General features: G+C 43.6%; 1 protein-coding gene and 2 long non-coding RNA genes across 3 annotated transcripts in view; 2 read left to right on the top strand and 1 right to left on the bottom strand.

The window, feature by feature from the left end:
* LOC139227824 (uncharacterized) overlaps nucleotides 1-18,301 on the top strand; it is a 33,228-nt gene extending 14,927 nt beyond the window's left edge. Inside the window, exons 3-4 of the long non-coding RNA XR_011587477.1 lie at nucleotides 12,996-13,124; nucleotides 18,082-18,301. This is a non-coding gene — a long non-coding RNA (uncharacterized lncRNA). The remainder of the gene's footprint in view (nucleotides 1-12,995; nucleotides 13,125-18,081) is intronic.
* Nucleotides 1-21,734, top strand: part of LOC139227825 (uncharacterized) — a 36,911-nt gene extending 15,177 nt beyond the window's left edge. Inside the window, exon 2 of the long non-coding RNA XR_011587478.1 lies at nucleotides 21,462-21,734. This is a non-coding gene — a long non-coding RNA (uncharacterized lncRNA). The remainder of the gene's footprint in view (nucleotides 1-21,461) is intronic.
* Nucleotides 21,212-26,112, bottom strand: part of LOC139227823 (signal peptide, CUB and EGF-like domain-containing protein 3) — a 454,761-nt gene continuing 449,860 nt past the window's right edge. The window contains exon 22 of the mRNA XM_070858892.1: nucleotides 21,212-21,906. Within this exon, the coding sequence (XP_070714993.1) occupies nucleotides 21,754-21,906 (153 nt within the window). The 3' untranslated portion in view covers nucleotides 21,212-21,753. The remainder of the gene's footprint in view (nucleotides 21,907-26,112) is intronic.

The raw sequence follows: 26,112 nt of genomic DNA, 5'->3' as shown, positions 1-26,112 counted from the left end.
AATGGGGGCAGAAGCAAAAGATAGAAAGAAGAAAAGTAAAAATGGAGGGCAGAGAATCCTACGGCAAAAAGCAAAAAGGGCCACATTGCAGCAAAACTCTAAAGGGGCAAAGTGTGTTAGAAAGACAAGCCTGAAAGCTCTGTGCCTCAATGCAAGGAGTATTCGGAATAAGGTGGACGAATTAACTGCGCAGATAGCAGTTAATGGGTATGATGTAATTGGCATCACGGAGACATGGCTCCAGGGTGACCAAGGCTGGGAACTCAACATCCAGGGGTATTCAACATTTAGGAACGATAGACAGAAAGGAAAAGGAGGCGGGGTGGCATTGCTGGTTAAGGAGGAAATTAATGCAATAGTAATGATAATAATGCAATTGGATGATGTGGAATCAGTATGGGTGGAGCTGCGGAATTCCAAGGGGCAGAAAACGCTAGTGTGAGTTGTGTACAGACCACCAAACAGTAGCAGTAAGGCTGGAGACAGCATCAAACAAGAAATTAGGGATGCATGCAATAAAGGTACAGCAGTTACCATGGGTGACTTTAATCTACATATTGACTGGGCTAACCAAACTGGTAGCAATGCGGTGGAGGAGGATATCCTGGAGTGTATTAGGGATGGTTTTCTAGACCAATATGTTGAGGAACCAACCAGGGAGCTGGCCATCCTGGACTGGGTGATTGTAATGAGAAAGGACGATTAGCAATCTTGTTGTGCGAGACCCCTTGAGGAAGAGTGACCATAATATGGTAGAATTCTTTATTCGGATGGAGAGAGACACAGTTAATTCAGAAATTAGGGTCCTGAACTTAAGGAAAGGTAACTTCGATGGTTTGAGGCGTGAATTGGCTAGAATAGACGGGCAAATGATACTTAAAGGGTTGACGGTGGATAGGCAATGTCAAACATTTAAAGATCACATGAATGAACTCCAGCAATTGTACATCCATGTCTGGAGTAAAAATAAAACGGGGAAGGTGGCTCAACCATGGCTAACAAGGGAAATTAAGGATAGTGTTAAATCCAAGGAAGAGGCATATAAATTGGCCAGAAAAAGCAACAAACTTGAGGACTGGGAGAAATTTAGAATTCAGCAGAGGAGGACAAAGGGTTTAATTAAGAGGGGGAAAATAGAGTACGAGAAGAAGCTTGCCGGGAACATAAAAACTGACTGCAAAAGCTTCTATAGATATGTGAAGAGAAAAAGATTAGTGAAGACAAATGTAGGTCCCTTGCAGTTGGATTCAGGTGAATTTATAATGGGGAACAAAGAAATGGCAGACCAATTGAACAAATACTTTTGTTCTGTCTTCACGAAGGAAGACACAAATAACCTTCCGGAAGTACTAGGGGACCGATGGTCTAGTGAGAAGGAGGAACTGAAGGATCTCATTAGGCGGGAAATTGTGTTTGGGAAATTGATAGGATTGAAGGCCGATAAATCCCTGGGGCCTGATAGTCTGCATCCCAGAGTACTTAAGGAAGTGGCCCTAGAAATAGTGGATGCATTGGTGATCATTTTCCAACAGTCTATCGACTCGGGATCAGTTCCTATGGACTGGGGGATAGCTAATGTAATACTACTTTTTAAAAAGGGTGGCAGAGAGAGAGCGGGTAATTATAGACCAGTTAGCCTGACATCAGTGGTGGGGAAAATGTTGGAATCAATTATTAAGGATGAAATAGCAGCGCATTTGGAAAGCAGTGACAGGATTGGTCCAAGTCAGCATGGATTTATGAAAGGGAAATCATGCTTGACAAATCTTCTGGAATTTTTTGAGGATGTAACTAGCAGAGTGGACAAGGGAGAACCAGTGGATGTGGTGTATTTGGACTTTCAAAAGGCTTTTGACAAGGTCCCATACAAGAGATTGGTGTGCAAAATCAAAGCACATGGTATTGGGTGTAATGTACTGATGTGGATAGAGAACTGGTTGGCAGACAGGAAGCAGAAAGTCAGGATAAACGGGTCCTTTTCAGAATGGCAGGCAGTGACTAGTGGGGTGCCGCAGGGCTCAGTGCTGGGACCCCAGTTCTTTACAATATACATCAATGATTTGGATGAAGGAATTGAGTGTAATATCTCCAAGTTTGCAGATGACACTAAACTGGGTGGCAGTGTGAGCTGTGAGGGGGACGCAAAGAGGCTGCAGGGTGACTTAGACAGGTTAGGTGTGTGGGCAAATGCATGGCAGATGCAGTATAATGTGGATAAATGTGAGGTTATCCATTTTGGGGGCAAAAACGCAAAGACAGAATATTATCTGAATGGTGGCAGATTAGGAAAAGGGGAGGTGTAACGAGACCTGGGTGTTGTGGTTCATCAGTCATTGAAAGTTGCCATACAGGTACAGGCGATAAAGAAGGCAAATGGTATGCTGGCCTTCATAGCTAGGGGATTTGAGTATAGGAGCAGGGAGGTCTTACTGCAGTTGTACAGGGCCTTGGTGAGGCCTCACCTGGAATATTGTGTTCAGTTTTGGTCTCCTAATCTGAGGAAGGATGTTCTTGCTATTGAGGGAGTGCAGCGATGGGTCACCAGACTGATTCCCAGGATGGCTGCACTGACATATGAGGAGAGACTGGATCAACTGGGCCTTTATACATTGGCGTTTAGAAGGATGAGAGGGGATCTCATAGAAACATAGAAGATTTTGACGGGACAGGACAGGTTAGATGCGGATAGATTGTTCCCGATGTTGGGGAAGTCCAGAACCAGGGGACACAGTCTTAGGATAAGGGGTAGGCCATTTAGGACTGAGGCGAGGAGAAACTTCTTCACTCAGAGAGTTGTTAACCTGTGGAATTCCCTGCCGCAGAGAGTTGTTGATGCCAGTTCATTGGATATATTCAAGAGGGAATTAGATATGGCCCTTACGGCTAAGGGGATCAAGGGGTATGGAGAGAAAGCAGGAAAGGGGTACTGAGGGAATGATCAGCCATGATCTTATTGAATGGTGGTGCAGGCTCAAAGGGCCTACTCCTGCACCTATTTTCTATGTTTTCTATGTTTCTCAGGCTCTCTCTCGTCCACCCTGATCTACATGATCATGTCGAGGGCAGGCGGCATCAACAAAGCATGTACCATGATCGCGCAAATTTGTCACGCGATACTGAAGTCAATGACCCTGTATTTATACTGAACTACGGACATGGTCCCAAATGGCTTGCTGGCACTGTCACAGCCAAAGAAGGGAGTGGGGTGTTTCAGGTCAAACTCGCAAATGGACTAACTTGCAGAAAGCATTTGGACCAAACCAAACTGTGATTCACAGACAGCCACGAGCAACCCGAAGAGGACACCACCAACTTCGACCCTCCCACACACACATAAGTGGCAACCGACATCACAGTTGACCACGAAGCTGAACTCACCATTCCCAGCAGCCCAGCAAGGCCAGCTGCGCAGCAGCCCAGCGAAGAACCAACCCACCCACATACACCTGCATTTGTATCGAGACGATCGACTCGGGAGCGAAAGGCCCCAGATCGTCTCACCATGTAAATGTGTTCTATTGACTTTGGGAAGGTGTGATGTTATGTATGCAACTCTATGTAACCAGTATCCTACCGCCACCAGAGGGAGTATCTGTTGGAGTCCCAAGGGATCCCAGCATCCCTTGGGAGCACTGTATATAAGCAGGCTTCCCATGCTGTACCAACACTCTGGGGTTAGAATAAAGGAACTAAGGTCACACTTACTCACGTCTACAGTATTCAGTTACACCACTTTATTATGAACATAACACTTTATTTGTTTATAAACTTTTAGCGATCATTAAACCAGATGTTTGATACCCTCTCTGGTTGCCCAGTTTGCCAGATGTTTGGTACATTCTCTGCTTGCCCAGTGCCAGTTTACAGAGCAACACACAGTTTCCTGCTGCTTAATGAGGTAGGACCATCCGACTCATTATGGCACTGATTGTAGGGTTTTCTGGAGTCCACTGGGGAGGAACTCACCCCCTTGTGCCAAGACCTTTTCGCCAGATCCCACTGATGAACCACTCTGGCTGGTCCACCATTAACGGTGCTCTGGTGGATTGTGGAGCCTGTGTTATATTACTGGAAATTTAAACTTCAATCTGTGTTGTTCACAATAAATGTTCAACAATGGCAAAGCGGAGGACAGGACACCAACTGGCCTTTCAACTAGGGTGGGAAACGGCAATATAGTTTCTCCTAAATCCGAAAAGAAATTAAAATTAAATATCTCTCATGAGGAGAGCAGCAGTAAATGGGGGATTGGGGAAGGATCCAGTACATGGGGGGATTAGGAGGATACCAGAGAATGGGGGGATTGGGGAGGGCACCAGTGAATAGGGGGATTGGGGAGGGCACCAGTGAATGGGGGGATTGGGGAGGCAGGACACCAATGAATGGGGGAATTGGGAGGGCACCAGTGAATGGGGGGAATTGGGAGGGCACCAGTGAATGGGGGGAGTGGGTTTCTGTGAAACTGAACATTCATCCCAAATGTAAACTCAACTTCCTGAGAAATTGGAGCAGAGGCAGGGGTGGGTGGGTGAGCACCATGTAAAGAGTCTCCAGGATTGGCACTATCGAGACTTCTGTGCCAGGCCATCTCGATTCTATACAGTAATTACCTCTCTGTGAACTAACAACAACTCCTATCTTCCACCTTCCATACACTTGAGCTCATCCAAAATCTTGCTGCCCGCATTTTTAACTCGTACCAAGTCCTGTTCACGCATGACCCCTGTGCTCACTGACGTACACTAGCTCGCGGTCCAACAATGCCTTGATTTCAACATTTTCACCCTCGTGTTCAAATCCGTCCGTGGCCTCGCTCCTTCCTGTCTCTGTCACCTACTCCACCCTACAACATTACGAGAACGCAACGTTCCTCCAACTCTGGCCTCTTGTCCTTCCCCATTTCCTTCGCTTCACCATTAGTGTCCGTGCCTTAAGCCATCGAGGCCCTAAACTCTGCAAGTCCCTCCCCAAACCTCTTTGCCTCTTTCTCCTCCTTTAAGACGCTGCTTAAACCCTACCTCTTTGACCAAGCGTTGGTCACCTGCCCTTCTTTGGCTCTGTCAATTTTTGCTTGATTTATGTTCCTGTAAAGCACCCGAGGATGTTTTACTACATTAAAGGTGCTATCTAAATGCAAGTTGTTGTTGTAGTGTTTAACATGCTGCATTTTCAGAATTCTGCTCCTCTTCAGGAATTGTTTACTCTCTCCTGAGTTAGATCTGATCTGCTGGTTTCTGCTGGTCCCCATCCTGCTCTGGATTCTGTTCCACTATTGCTGAACGCCCTTTGCTCGGCACCTTTCTGTGTCAGCTGTGGCTCAGTGGGTAGCAGCCTTGCCTCTGAGTCAGAAGGTTGTGGGTTCAAGTCCCACTCCAGGGACTTGAGCACAATAAATCTAGGCTGACACTCCAGTGCAGTGCTGAGGGAGTGCTGCATTGTCGGAGGTGCCGTCTTTTGGATGAGACGTTAAACCGAGGCACCGTCTGCCCTCTCAGGTGGACGTAAAAGATCCCATGGCACTATTTCGAAGAAGAGCAGAGGAGTTATCCCTGGTGTCCTGGCCAATATTTATCCCTCAAACAACATAACAAAAACAGTTTATCTGGTCATTATCACATTGCTGTTTGTGGGAGCTTGCTGTGCGCAAATTGGCTGCCATGTTTCCCACATTACAACAGTGACTACACTCCAAAAGTACTTCATTGTCTGTAAAGCACTTTGAGACGTCCAGTGGTCGTGAAAGACGCTATAGAAATCCAAGTCTTTTTTTATTAGTGGCTTTACACCTTCAGCAGCAACTTATTTGAATGCAATATAATTTGCCCCGTTAGCCGACTCAGTGAAGATGCTTTGGTTTGCTTTTGCTCTTGACTGTCACATGAAGGCGCATACCATCAAAATAAATGGAATTGATTACTCTTTTAAACCACATGTAACGGCGATAATCGGCCCATTTACGCTACACTCCTTTCTGCTGATGGAGGGTTAAGCAGAAACTGCATGAGACAACCGTACCCTTTTGCACAGAAACAAAAAGACGCTAAAGAAACAGAAACGCTTGACATCAAACCCAAGCTCACATTGTTTTTCACGCCACAATCTGCTTGTAATGAATTACAAACAATGTACAGGACAGAAACAGGCCATTTGGCCCAACTGGTCCATGCTGGTGTTTATGCTCCACACGAGTCTCCTCCCACCCCTCTTCATCTAACTCTGTCAGCATAACCTATACTGTTCTCCCACGTGTTTAGCTTACCCATAAATGCCTCAACTACTTCTTGTGGTAGCAAGTTCCACATTCTAACCACTATCTGCAAAAATATGTTTTTACTGAATTCCTGCTAAGATTTATTAGTGACTATCTTATATTTATGCTCCCTAATTTTCATCTCCCCCTACAAGTGGAAACATCTTCTCTATGTCTACCCTATTCGTCTACCCTTTTCATTATCTTAAAATACCTCCATCAGGTCTGTCTCAGCCTTCTCTTTTTCAAAGAATAGAACCCCACCCTTTTCAATCCTTCCTGATAGCTATAACCTCTCAATTCTGATAGTATCCTTGTAAATCTTTATTGCACCTTCTCCAGTGCCTCTGTATCCTTTATATAATATGAAGAGAAGACTGTGCACAGTACTCTAAGTGTGGTCTAACAAGGTTCTATGCAAGTTTTACATAATTTCTCTACTTTTCAATTCAATCCCTATAGAAATCAATCCCAGTGCTTTGCTTATTTTATGGCCTTATTAACCTGCAGCACTACTTTTAGTGATTTATGTACCCCTAGATCCCTTTGTCCTCTACCCTATTTAGATTCTTATTTTCCTACTCTTCCTACCAAAATGCACCACCTCACACTTACCTATATTTAAATTAATTTGCCAATTGCACATCCATTCAGCAAGTTTATTAATGTATTTTATTTTGTCACAGTCCTCCTCAGTATTACCTATACCCCACAATTTGGTGTCATCCACAAATTTAGAAATTGTCCTTCAGATTCCCAAGTCCAAATCGTTTATATAAATGATGAACAGTGGTCCCAGCACCAATCCCTGTGGAATATCACCTCCCACCTTTTATCAATCTGAGTAACTAACTTTAACCCTTACTCTCTGTTTTCTGTTTTGTAGCCAGCTTGCTATCTATTCTGCTACTTTTGGCGCCTGACTCCACATGCTCAGACCTTAGTCACAAGGCCTTTTGAAAATGTAAATATATTACATCTACTGCATTACCCTTGTCTCCTCTTTCTGTTACTTCTTCAAAGAATTCAATGAGGTTGGTTAAGCATGACCTTCCCTTTTGAAATCCGTGCTGACTATTCTTTATTATATTTTCAGTTTCTAGATGTTTATTTCATCATTGAGTAAAGATTCCATTATCTTTCCTATCACCGATATTAAGCTAACTGATCAATAGTTCCCTGGACTTGTTCTAATTCATTTTTTAAATGTAGGAATAGTATTAACTGGCTGCCATTCCTCTGGCACTATTCCCTTTACTAATGAATTTTTCTATATATATGTCTCCGTTATTGCTTCCCTAATTTCTTTTAATATGCTCAGATGCAATCTATTCGGACCAGGGGTTTTATCCTCTCTCAGTTTGATTGATTTATCAATTATCTCCTCCCTTTCTATCTTAAATGTTTTTATATCTTTTTTTGAACTCTTCTTCTAATGTCATGTCCACCTTGTTAGTCTCCCTGGTAAATACTGAAGCAGTAATTATTCAATATTCCTACCATTTCACTGTCATTACCTGTGAGTTTATCTTGTGCATCACTTATTGGCCAAGGAACAGCTTGGACATTGTAGGGATGCTTTATGATGTTGGTGTGGGGTGGTGCCAACCTGGCGCATCATGTGGCAGCCAGGGTGTACAGCATCGAGCAAAGTAAATCTGGCCATGGTGAGGCCATCCCTGCCCTCCCAGACAGCAAAGTGCTCCGGTGCAATTGCCCTTTGTCCTGTGCAGCATCAGGTGATTGCGGTAAAGGTTGGTATTGTTGTTGGTGTGCCTGGTGCTGCTGGTGTTGGGGCTTATTGTTGTTGGATTCTGGGGTCCAAGGTGAGGCAGTATAAAGGGCATCCATGTTGATGGAATAGATGGCAGGTGAAGTTGAGATGACAGAAGCAATCTGTCAATGGTGAGAGAGTTCTTCCAATGAGGTGATACTGGATGGAGAGTTGAAAGCCTGGAGAATCTGTGCTGAAAATGGACTGAGATACAGCTTGTGGCTGAGGATAGTGATGATCTGTCAGATGGGAGCTTTTACTGTACATTTGAAGCGTCAAGTAATGAGCTGGAGCAATGGCCACTGAACTCCCGCCTTAGGTTGAGAGCCATGGTCCCCGAACAGTATGGTTCCCATGGCCATGAAGTTAAAGTGAAAAGGTAAGTAAAAAAAAAATCCCATTCATGATCTGTCAACTAGATGATAATGAGATTAATTGGGTCCCCCACCGTGGCCTATCTGGTCTGGTCAGCGCTGACAGACCCGACATTGGGAAAGGCGCATGATGACAGGTTGACAGCAGGGTCCCGACCCGCTGTCAAACAAAAGACACTTTCCCACCCGAACCGCCACCGATCCCACCCACCGACTTCCCGGAAAATTCCAGCCTACGTGTCTGTAGAATGCTTTACAGTTTGCTTTTATATTCCTTGATAATTTAATTTTGTGGTTCCTCTTTGCAATCCTAATTGTTTTTTTGATTTCTTTCCTAACTCCATATTCCCTTTTGTCATCCTCTCCTTTATTATCTATATTTATGAAGACCTCTCTGAGCCTACACATACATCTGTTTGCTTTTAGATACAGTTTGTGTAACATGGAAAGATGGCGGAACCTGAGCTGGGGAATAAGCTGCAAATCGACCAGGCCAATATGAAACTGATTTTGCTCGAAGAGCAGTATCGAAAATGTGTTTTGATCAGGTTTATCGCTATTGTTTCTCACCATGCTCAACAAAACCTGGCTTTCTAAGGGAAATCAGATAAACATCCAGAGCATAAACTTTTTTCGCTAGATTGAATTGCAGCTAAAACAAAAACAAAATACTGCAGATGCCACAAACCTGAAATAAAAATAGAAAGTGCTGGAAATACTCAATGATTTGCCTGATATATACGGCGATATAAATGTGATTTGCCCACTATACACGGTGATATTAACACTATTTGCCTGCTATTCATGGTGACATTAACACTATTTGCCTGCTATACACGGTGATATTAATGTGATTTGCTGGCTATATACGGTGATATTAATGTGATTTGCTGGCTATATACGGTGATGGTAACACGATTTGCCTGCTATATGTGGTGATATTAACGCGATTAGAAATTTCCTGATGCATCACTCAAAACCCGACAGATCTATGAATTGACCATGGCGATGTTCAGTATCGTGTCAAAACATCTGCCAAGTGCTTCACTTTTCAAGTGCAGTACCTGTAAAAGCAACAACTACAACTTGTATTTACATAACGCCTTTAACGTAGTAAAACCTCCCAAGGCACTTCACAGGAGCGTTATAAAACAACATTTGACACCAAGCCACTTTAGGAGATATTATGGCAGGTGAGCAAAAGCTTAGTCAAAGAGGTAGGTTTTAAGGAGCGTCTTAAAATGAGGAAAGAGAGGCAGAGAGGTTTACGGAGGGAATTCCAGAGCTTAGGACCTTGGCACCTGAGGTCACAGCCACCAATGGTGGAGTGATTAAAATCGTAGGTAAGCGTACATATATATAGAAAAACGTAATGCAATAGAAAAAAATTGTTCAGTATTTGTTGCAAATTATCTGCCCTGTTTGCCTACATTAAAACAATGACTACAATTCAAAATTAATTTATCAGCTATAAAGCTCTTTGGGACATCCTAAGGTTACGAAAGGCATCCAAAAAATGCACTCTTTCAAAGTCATAAACGTATTCTTTATATCTCTGCTAATGATTTTACTATAAATAGCATACAGCCAAAGTCTTTCCACGTTGTTATTTAGAATTTGGGACACATGTTTATTATCAGCTTCCCTCCTCCACCATCAAAAATGAATCGGAGCAAGGAGAACTAACCAAACCTAACTGGCTTCACTCCCCGATACATAAGGGGTTGAATTGGATCAGACCCGAAAATGGGGGCTGTAAATACGGTCCGCGATTAATCTGCACACGTTCATTGCACTGCAGGCAGGACGATAAATTTGTCCTGCCTGTTGTTTTTCATTATTGCTGCATGCAGCCAGTGTTGTTCATTGGCCCCCCATGCATCAGCAGGGGGCCCAATATCCTGAGTAGCTACAGCTGCTTAAAGCTACTCTGCACCTCTTAAAAGGGAGATGCCTTGTGGCTGCTGGAAGTGGTGCAAAGAAGTTAATTAATTTTGAAGATTTTTGTTAAAATGGCTCAATCTGTGAGAGCACGTGCACCAAGGTTTTCTGATAATGCACTGGAGGCCTTAGTGCAAAATATGGAGAGAAGGAGAGACATCCTGTATCCTTATGGGGGCAGGAGGCTCTCGGGACATATGGTCAGGAGGCAGTGGCGGTCAATGTCCGGCGTGTTGCTCCAAGAACATGGATGCGATGCAGGAAGAAGTTTAATGAATTAACACCAATTGTCAAGGTGAGTGAGTTCAATCTTCAAATGGCATATCCTACCAACTGCACCGCTAGCCTCTTACAATGCTCAATTCACTACACCCCTATCACCTTCAAACAATCCCATTCAATCCGTACTGAACCCTTCAATTTAAATCGTTTACCTCACCGTAACAAACGTTGCAAGCCTCATGGTTTGCATATGCTGGCAACAATTCATCCATGACAACCACACCACCCAAACATATTGCAAGACACTTACTGACACATCTCCCTCTTTCTTGCGTATAACAGGAGGCAGCAGGAAAGGATTGAAGGAGGACAGGCACGCCAGCATGTTTTAACCCACATGGAAGAGACAGTACTGACCATCATAAGAAGGGGCATCGCTGAGGCCATGGCCACTGGCAGCACTGAAGGGATCAAAGATGAGGGTACCTACATACCTAATCCTCCTTCTCTCTTCGCAATTCTCCCTCATCCCACAATGTCTTCTGACTCACAAGCTGCAGATGGTGCGAGGATGCACTTCTTACTTTCTCCTTTCCCCACATCACAACCCCACTTGTCCATTTTCCATTTCAGATATTCAAGAACTGGAGCCTTCCCAGTCAGTGGAGGAAGAGGAAGACGACAGTGAAGATGAAAAGACACCGTCACTCGATCTTACACTCACAGCCACCAGCTCAGAGACTGACACTGCACGTATTTTACAGGCTAGGTTGGAGGAGGGATCTACTTGTGGTGAGACACTGGTCACAAGTGTGCAGGAGCCAGGGCTAGGAGAAAATATAGCACAGGTGCCAGCTCGCTGGAGGGCGAGATCGCACACTAGTTCTGCTGCAGAGGAGTCAGATGAGGATTCTGATGGAACAGGCTGATGGGTGTACATAAGCAAATGCTTGGTGAACCAGAAAGGACAGTCAGACCACTCCCTGCAGAGTATTCAAGTATACAAATCCTCCAAAAACACTTAGGGGAGAAATTGCATATCGCTACGTTCAGGGGCGGTAACAGCCACAAAGCGGGAGTTCCTGTGCCAGGCTTGGAAGTACCGCCCCACTCGTGATATTGGGGTTAGCGCCCCCAAGAGGAGGTGGAGCACAAAAGAGGGCCGCCGCGCTACTCGCTGGGCATATATCATTGACACGTAGAAGGGGCCCTCCTCTTCATTAAAAAGGGGGGGCTATGCTGCAGACTCTGCGGGGCCTTATCTGGACCACCAGGGAGCGGGGCGCTGTACAATCAGCCTGCGAATGGCCAGCTGCCATGTACCAGTCACCACTCCACGCAGCTGCAGGGGACGCTCCCGAATTTTTGATCCGGGTGAAAACGGGTTGCTGTGCATGATGTCATCACCAGTGCAACAGAGCAGGGCGCTACCGGTTACCACCACTACTAAACTCCTGTGGAATTTAGCAGGAGTCGTTAGCAGCGACGCGCCTGGGCGAAAAGTCATTTGCATCCCATTAGCGCCCCCCGGGGGTGCAAACAACCCTTATTTCTCCCCCTTAGAATTGCACCAGTAGCTAGAAGAAATAATCCAACAACTAACCCGTGGAGTACTTCATGATCCCTTTAAATATTGCTGGTCCTTGATTCCGTTAATTGTTGTGTTCAGCTGTGCGCGAGGTTAAGACAAGGCATTGGTTGGAATGGGGAATTGGAAAATGGCAGCAGTGGCTTCAAATCAGTGTTGCACTCTCATTTGCATTATCATCTTGCTGTCTTCAAGCTGTCTTCAAGTTTACCAAGATGGCGTCCTGTGCGCTTCTCGTCGGAAGAGTGCGTCCGCATCTCGGGCTCTAGTTTTGAGTCTTATGTGGCCACATAGAGCTTTAAGAAAAATAGGCACTACATGACCTAATTTAGCCTGCCATATATTTAGCATAGTCGTATCCCTTTTCTTGTCTTCAGCAGAGCTGCAGTTTCAATGCATCTCTGGAACTATCTGCATGGCCTGCCCAGCTGTGGGATGTTGACTGAGCTGGAATCCGGTGTAGTTCCCACTCTTCTTACTTTCCAGCACAAAAGAGACAAAGGACTGCTATTAGGAAGCAGGGTTTGTTCCAATTGGTGTAATTGAAACTAGCAGCTCGCTGTGTGAAGAGCTGCAACCCACCATTCCATGGTGCAGCATTGCTAAGAGGCCCTTGAGTAAAATAGTGCATACATTTACAGACATCTAATACAAGTGCACCAAGCAGATATACATGAACTTTGACCACTAGAATTTCAGACCCTTGACAGAACGCCACTGACTAACACCAATCTACACCTATACTTCCACAATTTATGTCTTGACATTTTACAAATGACATTTCCATGGTTCCAGCAGCACAATCACCATTATGTTACATGGAACATTTGTCTGCTTTCTTGACAGGTCTGACTGGAATGAATTGTCAATTTTTAATTTCAACAAGGAGCCCTTACTTAACTTTGAATCAAGTGGGATTTGCCTTGCCTTCCCCCACACCCAGTCTGACAGGTTGCAGATGAAGCTGGAAATTGGGTGAGCAGAAAAGCCTTCCACAATGAAGTGGGACATGGCCTCAATCAATTTGATAAAGTATGCTGATTGATAAATTCTCTATCTAGAAGCTCTTCGCTTAATCAAAAAAAAACAATGCCTGCTGGTGATCATGATCCAAAACTTAATTGACTAGAGCTTTGTGGAGTGAACTAGCTGCCCACTTTTCTTCGACTGAAGTACATTTTCTCTTCTGCTGTTAGTTGTCTTCAATTCTATTTCAGTTCAAAGTGTCTTTGGGGGCAATTTTTGTCGGCTCCTTTAGGCGCTAAAGTGCCTTCGAGGTGGCCAAGATGAAGTCTTGAGCTGAAATGCTGGTTTAGCCCACCTTTAGTGCAACTCTTTTGGGGGGGGGAAACAAAATAAACATTAGATCTGGGGGACACTCCAGACACTTTTATTTTTTTTTTAAATGTTTTTTGTTTTTTTTTGTGATTTTTTTGGGGGGGGCATTAAAACCATATATTTTACAAGTGCCCCCTATAAAACCACCTTTAGTGCAAGAAGCAAAGGCTTGGAACGGCTGCCCGGATGATTGTCAAGAGGCAATTGCCACTTAAATTGCCTGCTAGCTCTCATTAACGAGGCTCCATGGCATTTTGGTGCGTAGCGCTTGACCTAACGCCCTCTCCTAACGTCGACCAGTTGATTGTGAGAAAACAAGTTGCTGAGGATTTCCAGCGCTACTTAAAGGCATATCACCTTTTACTGTTCACTTGCTGCTTGAGGTATAAAGAGGACCTTTGAAACGCACCGGGATGCTTTCTGGGACAGTCTGATACGACTTCACCAACGTTCTATCAACATCCTCTGAGGTCTTTACCTAAAAAAAGAGTAAGTGTTGTGCTACTCTATCTTATAAGTAGCACCAGGAGAAAGATAGCGCTTGGTCATGAGCATCTTGCTAGGGATCCCCCTTGGTCTGCAGGAGAATTGGGAGGAGGACATGAGGCCAGGCAGAGCAGCATTGGCTGCTGCAGGAGGGTGAGGTGGCCACCTTCACCCTCCCTGCAGGTACAGGACATCCCTCCTCTACCAGGACCTCCAGTGCCGTGTTCGCACACTGTGTGCTCGGTCCCTGAGCCATCCTGAAATCTGCTGCTGTGTGTCAGCCAGTGTACTCCACACCTTCAGTAGAAATGCGTGCGTGGTGCCCACATATACTGCTCCATGAAAATTGCCTCTAATCAGCACTTGAGTGGTAAACCTGTCGGTGTCTGTTTCAGCACCTCGGCAAGTTCCAATTATGGTAATCAGCAATTGGGCCCAAACGTTAGTGCAAAACCAGACTTTCAAACAGGCCTGTCTTATTAGCACATTTGTCTCTCTAACTTTTGGAATTATTTATTTCTCCTGAATAATGGAACAATCTGACCATTCCCAAATGGAGATACTGATCTGATCAGGAAAGTGAAGCTATTAGGAGCACAGCCTATCTAACCTGAGCACCTGACGGAGGTGTGATTGGACTGCAAGGTATCATTTACTTCAGTGTTCACCAGCAGACCCACAATACAAATGTTGTTTCTTCGATTTATTTTCATTTTTTAAACCAAGGAAGCAATGACCTTGTCCTGCTTACGCGGCTTTTCCACTAACACTTTTTAGCTTTCACTCACCAAGATCCTAAAGAAAGAACTTGCATTTATGTAGCACTTTTTACATCCCCAGTGTTTCCAAATGCACTTTACAGCCAATGGCAAATGTGCAGCTACTGAATGCACAGCAGCACCCCACAAACAGTAAGTGAGATGAATGATCAGTTAACCTATGTTTAATAGTATTGGTTCAGGGATATATATTAGCGAGACACTGGAGAACTCCCCTGCACTTCTTCAAATAGTACCATGCGATCTTTTACATCCACCTGAACAGGTAGATAGGCCTCGGTTTAATGTTTCGTCCAAAAGATAGCACTCCTTCATTACTGCATTTAAGTATCAGCTGAGATTATGTGCTCCAAGTTCTGGAGTGGGAAATGAACTTGTGACCCTCTGATGCAGAGGTACTATCATTTATTCATCCATAGGCAGCCCCTCAAAATCGAGGAAGACTTTCTTCCACTTTAAAAGTGAGTTCTCAGGTGACTGTACAGTCCAATATGGGAATGACAGTCTGTCACAGGTGGGGACAGACAGTGGTTGAAGGAAAAGGTGGCAGGGAGTCTGGTTTGCCACATGCACCTTCCGCTGTCTGCATTTATTTTCTGCATGCTCCTGGTGACTAGACTCTAGATGCTCAATGTTCTCCCGGATGCTCTTCCTCACTTAGGGCGGTCTTGGGCCAGGGATTCCCTGAGTCAATGACAATCCTATCTTTCATTTTCTATTCTCGTCTCTATTCCTACAAACGTTCCCTTCGAAGCTTTGACTGCAGGGGTCATTTATTGCAGCCTCTTTATGAAGAAATCAGTGTGATACTATGCTTCATTGCAGCCATGGGCTCCAGAGGTTCTAGCACTCTATTGATGCAGGATTTCCTTCACCTGTCAACATTTATTATTCATTCTCAAGTTATGGGTGTTGCTGGCAAAGCTGACATTTATTGCCCATCCATAGGTGGTGATACAATTTAAGACTTTAAGGAGCTTGAAGAAAAAATAATTGTAGGCAACCTTTAGTCACAAAATCTTATTTTACATGGTCCAACTATTTCAAGAGTGTAGTATTCGAGCAAGGTATGATTGGCTTTGTTATTTCAGCAAACTAAGCTAAATTATGTTATATCTCTTTTAATCACATTCAAAAAGATTAGACAGATAGTGAGATTGTTAAAATATTTAGGGGGGTGAAATTTCCTGCTTATTTGCGCACAGAGGCACTTGTAATTAGGTCATAAAGCAAGTACCTGGCACAAAAGATCGATAAAACTTGAGCTCAAGTGTTTTACGCATGTAATTATGCTACACTCAAATTTCCTCGCTCTTTCCTGACCGTCTATCAAACCCTGCGTCTGAACCCATCTTGGCTCAATATAACGTCTGCGTCCCCAGGCTAAAGCACTGTACATGTACATGCAATTACGCTGCTTCAAAACGGGGTTAAAACTAAGTGAGTGTTAGATGCAGCAGAAAACAAAATTATTTTTCTGGAGTTTTATTGTGATTGTTTTAAGCAATTAAAAAGCATTATGCTCACTGAGACCTGCTCTGTATTTTCTGTTTCTTTGAATGCATTTTTATGGCATCAATATAAGTTGCATAAAAAAAATTGAAGTACTTCCACAATTTCAATATTTGTGCAGAGCGTTGCACTGTCAGAGGTGCCGTCTTTCAGACGAGACGTTAAACTCAGGTCCAGTCTGCACTCTCATGTGGACGTAAAAGATCCTATGGTACTATTTTGAAGAAGAGCAGGGGAGTTATCCTTGGTGTCCTGGCCAATATTTATCCCTTAATCAGCATAACAAAAACGGATTATCTAGTCAATATCACATTGCTGTTTGTGGGAGCTTGCTGTGCACAAATTGACTGCCGCGTTTCCCATATTACAACAGTGACTACACTCCAAAAAGCACTTCATTGGCTGCAAAGCGCTTTGAGATGTCCGGTGGTCGTGAAAGGCGCTATATAAATCCAAGTCTTTTTTTCTTTATTGCATGTTCTAAAACATGCTGTGGCTGATGTGCATGAGTGATAGTTAGATCGCTTGAAACTTTTCATTTTTATACTTAAAAAAGAAATATATGGGGCAAGTCTAGCACTTTCCTCAGACCACCGATTGATTTATGTCCATTTTTTATGTTCTGGAATATACTAATGAGAATTGCAGGAAATTTGGGTGTAAATAGACATCGGCAAAATGGGTGCCAAAATGGGCATAATTTCGAGAGTAACTTCCTGATTACACCCCTACAGGAAATTCCAACCCCTGGAATCAGGTATTGTATCATCAACAGAATACTCATACATATTGAAAGTGTCATTTCTTTGTTGCTGATGATGATGTGTGATGGAGGTCAGGCAAACTATAACTCTATGCAGTGACCTGCGTCCCAATACACAAGGACTAGATTCAAATATGGATACTACTCAGTTCCAAGTTTCAGAGTATCAGTAAAACTCAACCTGCTCTCACTCAACCATCATTTGTTAAGTAATTTGAGTAATGGAATTTTTATTGTGCCAACATGAAACAGAAACAAAATCTTTTGTAATTTTTAACACTGCTTTTTTTTTTAAAAAAGAGTACATTTATAAAACTACTTTTATTCAAAGTATTACAAAATGCAACTTTGGATCTCCTGGAGAAGTTACAGTCCACACAGCGTAAAGGGCAACGACTCTCACAGCTGGCAGTGTATAACCTGTGTAGGTTTCAGTGTCAGCTCCTATAAATGCAGCACCTACACTATTTATCCAACATGCCAAGGGAACTCATTTTTTAAAAAGAATCCAATTTTCTTGCCTCCTGCTGGGGTACATTTCCAACGACTAACAGCAAACCTCTGGTAAGCCCGGGCAATAAATGCATCAGGCTATTTGGCTGTTACGGCATCACTGAGCCCAACTATGTCCTCACCCAACACGCAGACTCCCCAGCAGGGACCAGTCCAGGGGCTGATTTGTCCACCCTCAGTTTCTGGCCCAGCTGTAATCAGCGAACTCAGTGTAGACTGGGGGTGAACTCGAGCTTCTGGTCGGATGGCTCAGTACCACCACATGGTGGATTTACCCACCAACCCATCAGGAGTGCTCCTTGAGCTGATGGTATGAAAATTATGGGTGTAACAGAAAAGATGGCATTGATATATCTCTGATGCATATGTAAGTGTTACCATTTACACTGTGTGAACCGTACTTGTACACACATCAGATACTGGAAGTAATGATCACAATGAGAAATAGCCACTTCCTGCTCAAACAATATGTGCACTTGACCCACTGCAGTCCGGTTGTCACCAACAGCCTAACATTTGTGTTTTTCCTTTTCATTTACAGAGCCATTTGAAGCAAGCAGTAGTTAAATTTCCCCCCTAAGTGCCTTGAAATCAAATACTTAAAAAAAGTCCCTTTTACACTTCTGTCCAGGATAGAATGAAGCAGCATGGTTTACAGATAGGAAAGCAGAAACCGTTCCTAGATGCTCCCTCCTCCCTATCACTTACTCTTAGCATTGCCGTCTTTTGTAAAGTCTAAAGCCAGACAGAGAACAGAATAGGAATGCGGGGCGGGGGGTGGGCGCGGGTGCTAAGATGGCGGCTCGAGTTTTAATGTTTGCTATGCCGCAGATGGAATTTAGTAGAAAACATTAGTAATCTTAAAACTAATGTTTTTACATTGTAAGATATAATGGAAAAGACTTCTATTTTACAAATCAGACTTTTCCAGTTTACATTTTGGAACTTTTCACACACCCCATTTCAAAATCTGGACTGTTTGGTACAAATTCAGACAGTCTGCAGCTCTCCACACACGCTGTGCCCGCAGTGGGCCAGCTCTGCTGGCACAGACAGGTACTGAACTTCCAGTTGCTGCGTTTGTGGATGGATGCCAAGGCAACGGTGACGACTGTCACACTTGACACCCTTCTTGTTTGCATCTGTGTTGCCAAGCAAACAAAAGGACAGAAGTTTAAGAGCGATGCTGAGATGCCATTAACCCTCTCAGGATGCTGAAGTCACGTCGGCCTAAAACTTGCAGCGGAAGAGTGGAGCTTCCACATTGCCTCCTGCAGTGTTTAAATAAACAAAGTTCATTCTAGATTTGGAACAACAGCTGGGCTCACTATAGAATGAACTTTACAAATTAAACATGGTTTTAGTGTATTCGAAAATCACTACAACGTAACAGAAAAATATACAGAACCCCGCTAATAGTTACTATCCTTATAAAACATCTGCTTTATAGTGGTATAGTATTATTCATATCCTTGTGCAAACATAAGCTACACCAGTCACGATGAAGTAAAAGAAATGTTGAATCACTACAATAGAATGAAGTATTTGACACTCCAGTCAGTGGCTCAGTACAGTAAGATACACTGTCCTTTAACTTTGGGCACCTGTGTTCTAATCCGACCCAAATAAACTGGTTGAAAGTTTGACTTTCTCATTCTCTGTTTCCAATGGCTATTTTGGGTCCATTTCAGCGACTCAATTCAATTCCCACAGGGCATCAGACCACAACATGAAGTTGCTCCCTGATCACAAATGGCAAACTAAAACGTTCTTATAGAATTTAATAGAATTCGTTTTCTAATTTAGACCTGTAATCGAAGAGAAATGTAGAATACATATTAATGGAGATTGTGTAGACATTAAAAAGTAGAAATTACTGTTAATCTTAATTTCTTAATACCTCATTAAAATAGCAAGAGAGAATTTGATATGAGCACATTGAGTGTTCATATTTCGCCAATGGCAAAATTAAAATATTTTTAATGTCAAAAGGAAGCAATTTAAAAAAAACTGTTTTTCAGGACAGCAGAATGATTTCCTGGTAGCAATGTTTGCAGAATCAGTCAGCTTTACTGCAACTCAGGTTTTAGGTTTAACAAAATGGCAATTAATATAAAATTTGTTCAAGGATTAATAATTCTACACGTGTATTTTGAAGGGTTTTTCTTGTAATTTGAATATCAAATTACATTTAGCTTGTGCTATGCAGTAATTTAGATTTTTTTTTGGTTCAGATTTATTTAAAATTAACAAATCTAATGTTTTACCTAATTGACTCTAATTGGTTAGTAGGCAGGGTGGTGGGGCGGGGGGAGAAGATGTTCGCTAAACTCCAGGGATGAAGGTAACTAAAGCAAGACCATTATTCAGATACAAAACTTTAATCATTGAAGAATCCAATTTGGCAACTACTTGGGAAATGAAGTTACAGAAAAGAAGTCTTCAGGGACAAAGCAATCTAATTCCCCATCTCCAGTAGGCTGGAAAATCCAATTGATCAATAAGCTTGGGGCAGATTACTTTCCAGCTTTGTTCAAGCTAAAAACAAAGCAGTTTGCCGGCTTCCAAATAACACCAGGTGCAGTTTACGGTTAGCAGTTGTCTAGGTCAGATTACAGGAAACTGACATTGGCGTGTCAGCTTGCTGGATCTAGCTTCCCAAAACTGTCTCCCTTATTCCAACTGCAGAATTGTCGGCCCACAAAAAACTACCCCCCCCCCCCGCATAAAAACCTTTGTTTTCCTTCCCTGCCTTTTTGCTCCATAAGATTTGTTGTGTTGTGCTGTGACTCCCTCAGCAACTAGCACCTTGCCCAGATTAAAGGTCACATTTTGCTCCTCATTAGGAATCTACACCTTTGGCTAAAATTCAAATTGTAGTTATTGGTGAGGAAAAAGCAAATTTGGAGAATTAAAAATACTACTTGATGCTTTCAAAAACAATGCCAGATTTGCCTTCCTCACCATGGGATATATACATGTCATACATGCTGGGCCCCTGCACTATTGGGCCCAGGACATATGTCCTTCACCATATGTCTCCTCTCAGTGGTCCTGGATACTTACTTAACAGTACTGCTAATATTCTAATGTAATGAAGGCCCTCTACTGCGCTCCCATTATGGAGCCTCTACTGATTGATTATTTTACATTGTGGCCTTCTGTTTTACACATTAAAATGCATTTCTTTCAATAACTATAAACATTTACACATTTACTGAGGATGCATTATATGCACTATTTTTAATGCATGATACATGTTTTATTTCAGGATTTTGAAATTAAGTTTTGTATTGTAGTGTCCCCAATACCCACCTGCACCTCAATATAGACGATGAGGTGAACAAATAAATTGTCTGAAAAACATGAACTATATTTCATATATTGGAAAAAAATGATCAAAATTGCACTAAAAATGATAATATATCGTCCGCCAGCCCAAGGTGGGGCCGAAAGAGCGAGTGTTTGCATCATAACTATACTTGTAATTCAAAATTCTTGGAGATTCTTAAGCCCCTTTGTGTTAAACAAATGGTTGTGTCCCAGTTGTACTGTTTGATACAAGCCTGAGCATCAGAAGAAATTGGGACAAACTAGCATTTAAAAAAAGAAAAAAAAACAACACAAACTGTGAATATCTCAATTCAATTAAAAAAAAATGACAATACAAAATCCAAACTTTTGTACATGTTCAAATACAATTCTCAAGTGCAAATAAATTCCAAAATTATTAATGCGCAATATTGCAATTCTGTCACTTCTCATGATGATGTGATTTGCGGGTGGTGTCAAGTTACACTGCAGTGGAGACGGAAAAGGCTTCCTTGCAGATATAAATATTGTCGTCTTTCTATAGAAAAAAACTTCCATTCAAACATCCAACAGGAGAAAGAAATCATTGCACTTTCTTTTCTTATACAGGGAAAAAAAACACACAATGCAGACAGAAAGTCCTAGTGCATAAAGTATGCTTGCATACGGAGCAGGCTTTGGATGCGCTCCCAGCAGTCATATATACCAGCGTACACATAAATATAAGGAATGAACAGTCTTCGTTATGATGGACTGAGAGCTATAAATAACGTACAGTGAAGTATGAACTGGGATCCTTTTGAAGAAAGCCACAAAAAAAGTCAGCATAGTGAAATATTACGGTTACAAAGCTGTAAAAATAAAATTCAGTCGGTCATTTTATTGCCTTTGTCCTGTCAAGCTATTTGTAGGGCCTTAGAAAGCTGGAAACTTTGGAGCGAAGCAGTTTGATAAAAGATCTCGGTAGCATCTCATTGGACTCCTGTGCTGTGTACTTGAAGTAATTTTGTGGATGTGCCAGTACATCAAAGAGAGCTTTAATCAGCTTCTTGTCCTGCAAGATTTTTAAAAAAATCACATTGTTATATCACTCTGTGTTTAATATTATACACACATTATGCAAGACTCAAATCTATTACATGCCTTATCACTCTCCAGATACCACACTTCAAAATATCACACTTCGTTACTCATGCAAAATAGGCTTAAAAAAGATAGACAGACAGTCATTTCATGCTGGGTTCTTCTAATCTGAAGCTAGACATTTACAAGCAGCTATAATTTACTTCTTATTGACCACAGAGGAGTTGAGAAGCAGTTTATTATGTGAAATCATTCACCTTGGCAGGAAGAATAGAAAGGCAGAATATTTTATAGAGACTAGTAAATATTGGTATTCAGAGGGATTTGGGTGTCCTTGTACATGAATCACAGAAAATTAACATGCAAGTACAGCAAGCAATGGTCTGTCAGCCTTTATTGCAAGAGGGTTGGAGTACAGGAGTTAGGAAGTCTTGCTGCAATTATATATGGCGTTGGTGAGACCACTCTTGGGAGTACTGTACACAGTTTTGGTCTCCTTACCTAAGGAAATACATATTTGGCTTAGGATGGTAGGGTAGGGGGTTGGGGGCCGTGGTGAGGAACAACAAAGGTTCACTAGATTGATTCCTGGGATGAGAGGGTTGTCCTATGAAGAGAGATTGAGTAAAATGGGCCTTTATTCTCTGGAGTTTAGAAGAATGCAAGGTGATCTCATTGAATTGTGTAAAATTCTTAGAAGGCTTGACAGGGTAGGTGCTGAGAAGTTGTTTTCCCTGGCTAGAGTGTCTAGAACCAGGGGTCACAGTCTCAGGATAAAGGGTTGACCATTTAGGACTAAGATGAAGAGAAATTTCTTCACTCAAAGGGTTGTGAATCTTTGGAATTCTATACCCAAAGGGCTGTGAATGCTCAGTCGTTGAGTATATTCAAGAGTGAGATAGATATATTTTTGGACATTAAAGGAATCAAGGGATATGGGGATATGGCGGGAAAATAGAGTTGGGGTAGGAGATCAGCCATGATCTATTGAATGGCACAGCAGGCTTGAGGGGCCGTATGGCCTACCCTGCTCCTATTTCTAATATTTCTTATTTTATTACTTGGATTTGACTAGCTTACTTCCCCACAGAAAGTAACTGAGCAGTCACCTTAAATGGATAGGTCAGGTTGAACCCAACTGGTAATGTGCTTGTAGTTGGTGCTGAGCATCACGTTACATGACTGAATAACTTAAGCAGAATTCCACCTAATATTATGTGACAATCAACTGTTATGAAGTCCTTTTCTTGAACCGTCAATGTAATTCCTAACACTTGTCACTGGAGGGTGCTGTACCAATCTATTTGATGAAGCATGGTAGACGTCTTGGTAAAGGGGACTAGTTTTTTTTACACTGTCTCAAACATACTTCTATCCTGGCCAAAAAAACTATTTATGAACCTCATAATAAACTATTTGGGCTAGAAATTGGTCTTTTCTTGATAACGGTATTTTTTGGCATTTTTCCGCCAAAAATACCACTATTTTTTATAAGGCCTAAAATTGGCAAAAAAATGTGCCCGATGGTAAAAATCAGTGTTGAATGAGGATTTGTGGTGGAACTCGCCAATTTTAGCTCAAGGCCGATTATTGCTAAAAAGACAAGCCCAGGGAGAGGGGAAAACACACAAAAGAAATTGCAAAAAACAAAAAAGAAATCACAAAACATTCACAATACACTTACCTAGCGAATTGCTGAAAAAGAATTAAAAAATAAAAACTTTAACTTACCTTTTTTGCAGGTCTTCATACTTACTGCTCTCTGAGGCTGCAACGCAGGCTTTTCTCGGATGTTATTTTTCACCCCAGAATACAGGTGTGCCGAATGGGCAATTTAAAGCGATATCGCTTTTTTTCGTCTTGCACGTCGGCGGTCCGCTTTTCAGCGGTATTTCAAAACCGCCGGTGCACAACTTTGGCCAATTTAGGTGAACACCTTTTTCCATCAAAAAAGGCGAACTATCGCTGTAAAAATGGGCGCAGGGCTGGCCAATTTCTATCCCTTTAATTCCATCAACACCAATTAAATCTTGCTGAAGCTTCTCCCCATGTCACTAACCCAACACACTTCGCCCGCAGCCTAAGGTTTGTTGTTAACTGTTCCTGATCTCCATCCAACAATCCGCAAGACAACTGTGATGGGCTGCTCACAGCTTAAGTTCCTCAACCATGACCCAGTGGCATGCAAAAACTCGGCACTACCAAACGCACCGAATGTCAGCCATGGAAATACTGCCACTATTCTCCCTCCAACGATGCTGAGCTGCTGGCCCCCAGAAGGAATGGAGGAAGGGGAGTAAAAGACAGTACTGGGGAACCGAGGAAGGAAGGGAGAGCGAAGGGGAGAGAGAAAGGGGAACGAGGGGGAGAGTGAAAGGGGAGAGAAAAGGAGGGAGAGAGATGGGGGAGATAAAGGGGAGGGCGGGAGAAACAGGTGAAGAGATGAGGAGAGAGGATCATGGAGAGGGGTTGGGAGGGAGGGAGGGGATGGGAGATGGGAGGAGAAAGAGATTGAAAGATAGGATTGATGCAGTGATTGATGGCTCTTTTCCTCACCATACCACACCATCACTTCCCACCCAAGAGAAAAAAGGAGGACGAATTGGGGGAAGGGAAAAGATAGAAGCAGGAAGAGAGATAGAGAGACATATAGTAACAGGAAGACAACAGAGACAAGCTTGAGTGACTTACCAGGTATAACAATATGGAAGATCTACTAAGTTTAGTAAGATCTCACTGTCAGTTACACAGCCAGTGTTTCCAGTACGTGTGTAACTGTATTGATACCGTTTTGTGGAGGTCCAGCCGGGAGGTCCAGGTCGCGTCAAGTTGTCCAGCCGCTGCAGGAGGTCCAGCCGGGAGGCCCAAGTCACGTAGAGTTGCTGCAGGAGGTCCAGCCGGGAGTCGCCGATGTACGGTGTGGCGGAAGGCCCGAGGTAGGCCCGAACTTTTGGGATTCGCGGGGTTGGGGTTAGAGTGGGGATTTGTCTTTAGGACCCCCTATTGGGGTATATTAGGACTAAGTCTGGGGCTTGGGGATGTTTAGACAGTGGGAGGGGGGAGGTTGAGGGCCGAGGAGCTGTTTAGCAGGGGAGCTCCCTAGGGAGCTGCTACCCCGACGTCCATCACTGTGGGCAGCGGCTACCACATGGGCTTAGCTGAGCGAGGTCTTGGTCCAGTGGCAAGAGGGTCCAGGACGACTGGAGACCAGGCACTGCTATATGGGCCTAATTGCCTACGGCGAGGCGTTGGCCGCAGGCTTGGTGCTGGGTAGCGTCCTTGGTGGTGGGTGGTCCAAGGTTTGTTTGGGGGCAGGCATTGGGGGGGCCAGCAGTGCACTGGGGTTCAGAATGGGGGGGCAGGGGGATCACAGCCATTGTATTCACCACGTGCTGGAGGAGGAGAGGAGGCCAGGCCTTCAGTAGGGAAGGAGAGGTCCAGGGGGAGGAGGTGAAGGCCTGGTTAGCCAGGTCCAGTCACCGCAGGAGGTCCAGCCGGGAGGTCCAGGTCGCGTCAAGTCGTCCAGCTGCTGCAGGAGGTCCAGCCAGGAGGTCCAGGTCACGTCGAGTGCCAGCGTGCAACGATCACCCCACGTTATAGGAAATCACACACAGGCATCTTCCACTCCTCCAACATAAAGTTCGGGACTGGGACGTCAGGACCCTCATGGACAACCCCAACAGCGACAGACCGGAATGCCGCACCGCCATAATTGCCCAGGAACTTAGACGCTTTGATATCGACATCGCATCTCTAAGCGAGACCTGGCGGGCAGGGGAAGGCCAGTTCAAGGAACAAGGTGGAGGCTACACCACCTTCTGGAAAAGGAAACCAGAGGCAGAACGCCGCCACCACGAAGTTGACTTCGCCATCAAAAACGAGCTGGTCGACCCCCTCAAAGACTCCCCCTGCGGGACTAACGAACGCCTCATGTTGCTTCGACTTACCCTATCCCAGAACCAGTGCGCCACAGTCATCACTGCTTATGCCCCAACACTCGATGCAACAGATGAGAAGTGCACTTGGGAGGGCGCTGAGTTCCTCGAGTATCGTCGCCAAGAGCATGCAGAAATCAAGTGCAGGCAGCGGAAGGAGCGTGCGGTAAACGAGGCTCCCTGCCTACCCTTTCCCTCAACGACTATCTGTCCCACCCGTGACAGAGACTGTGATTCTTGTA

Source organism: Pristiophorus japonicus, chromosome 17 (genome assembly GCF_044704955.1).
Source record: "Pristiophorus japonicus isolate sPriJap1 chromosome 17, sPriJap1.hap1, whole genome shotgun sequence".
Classification (NCBI taxonomy): Eukaryota; Metazoa; Chordata; class Chondrichthyes; family Pristiophoridae; genus Pristiophorus; species Pristiophorus japonicus.
The sequence above is the reverse complement of the archived record's forward strand: the minus strand, read 5'-3'. Positions and strand labels throughout refer to the sequence as shown.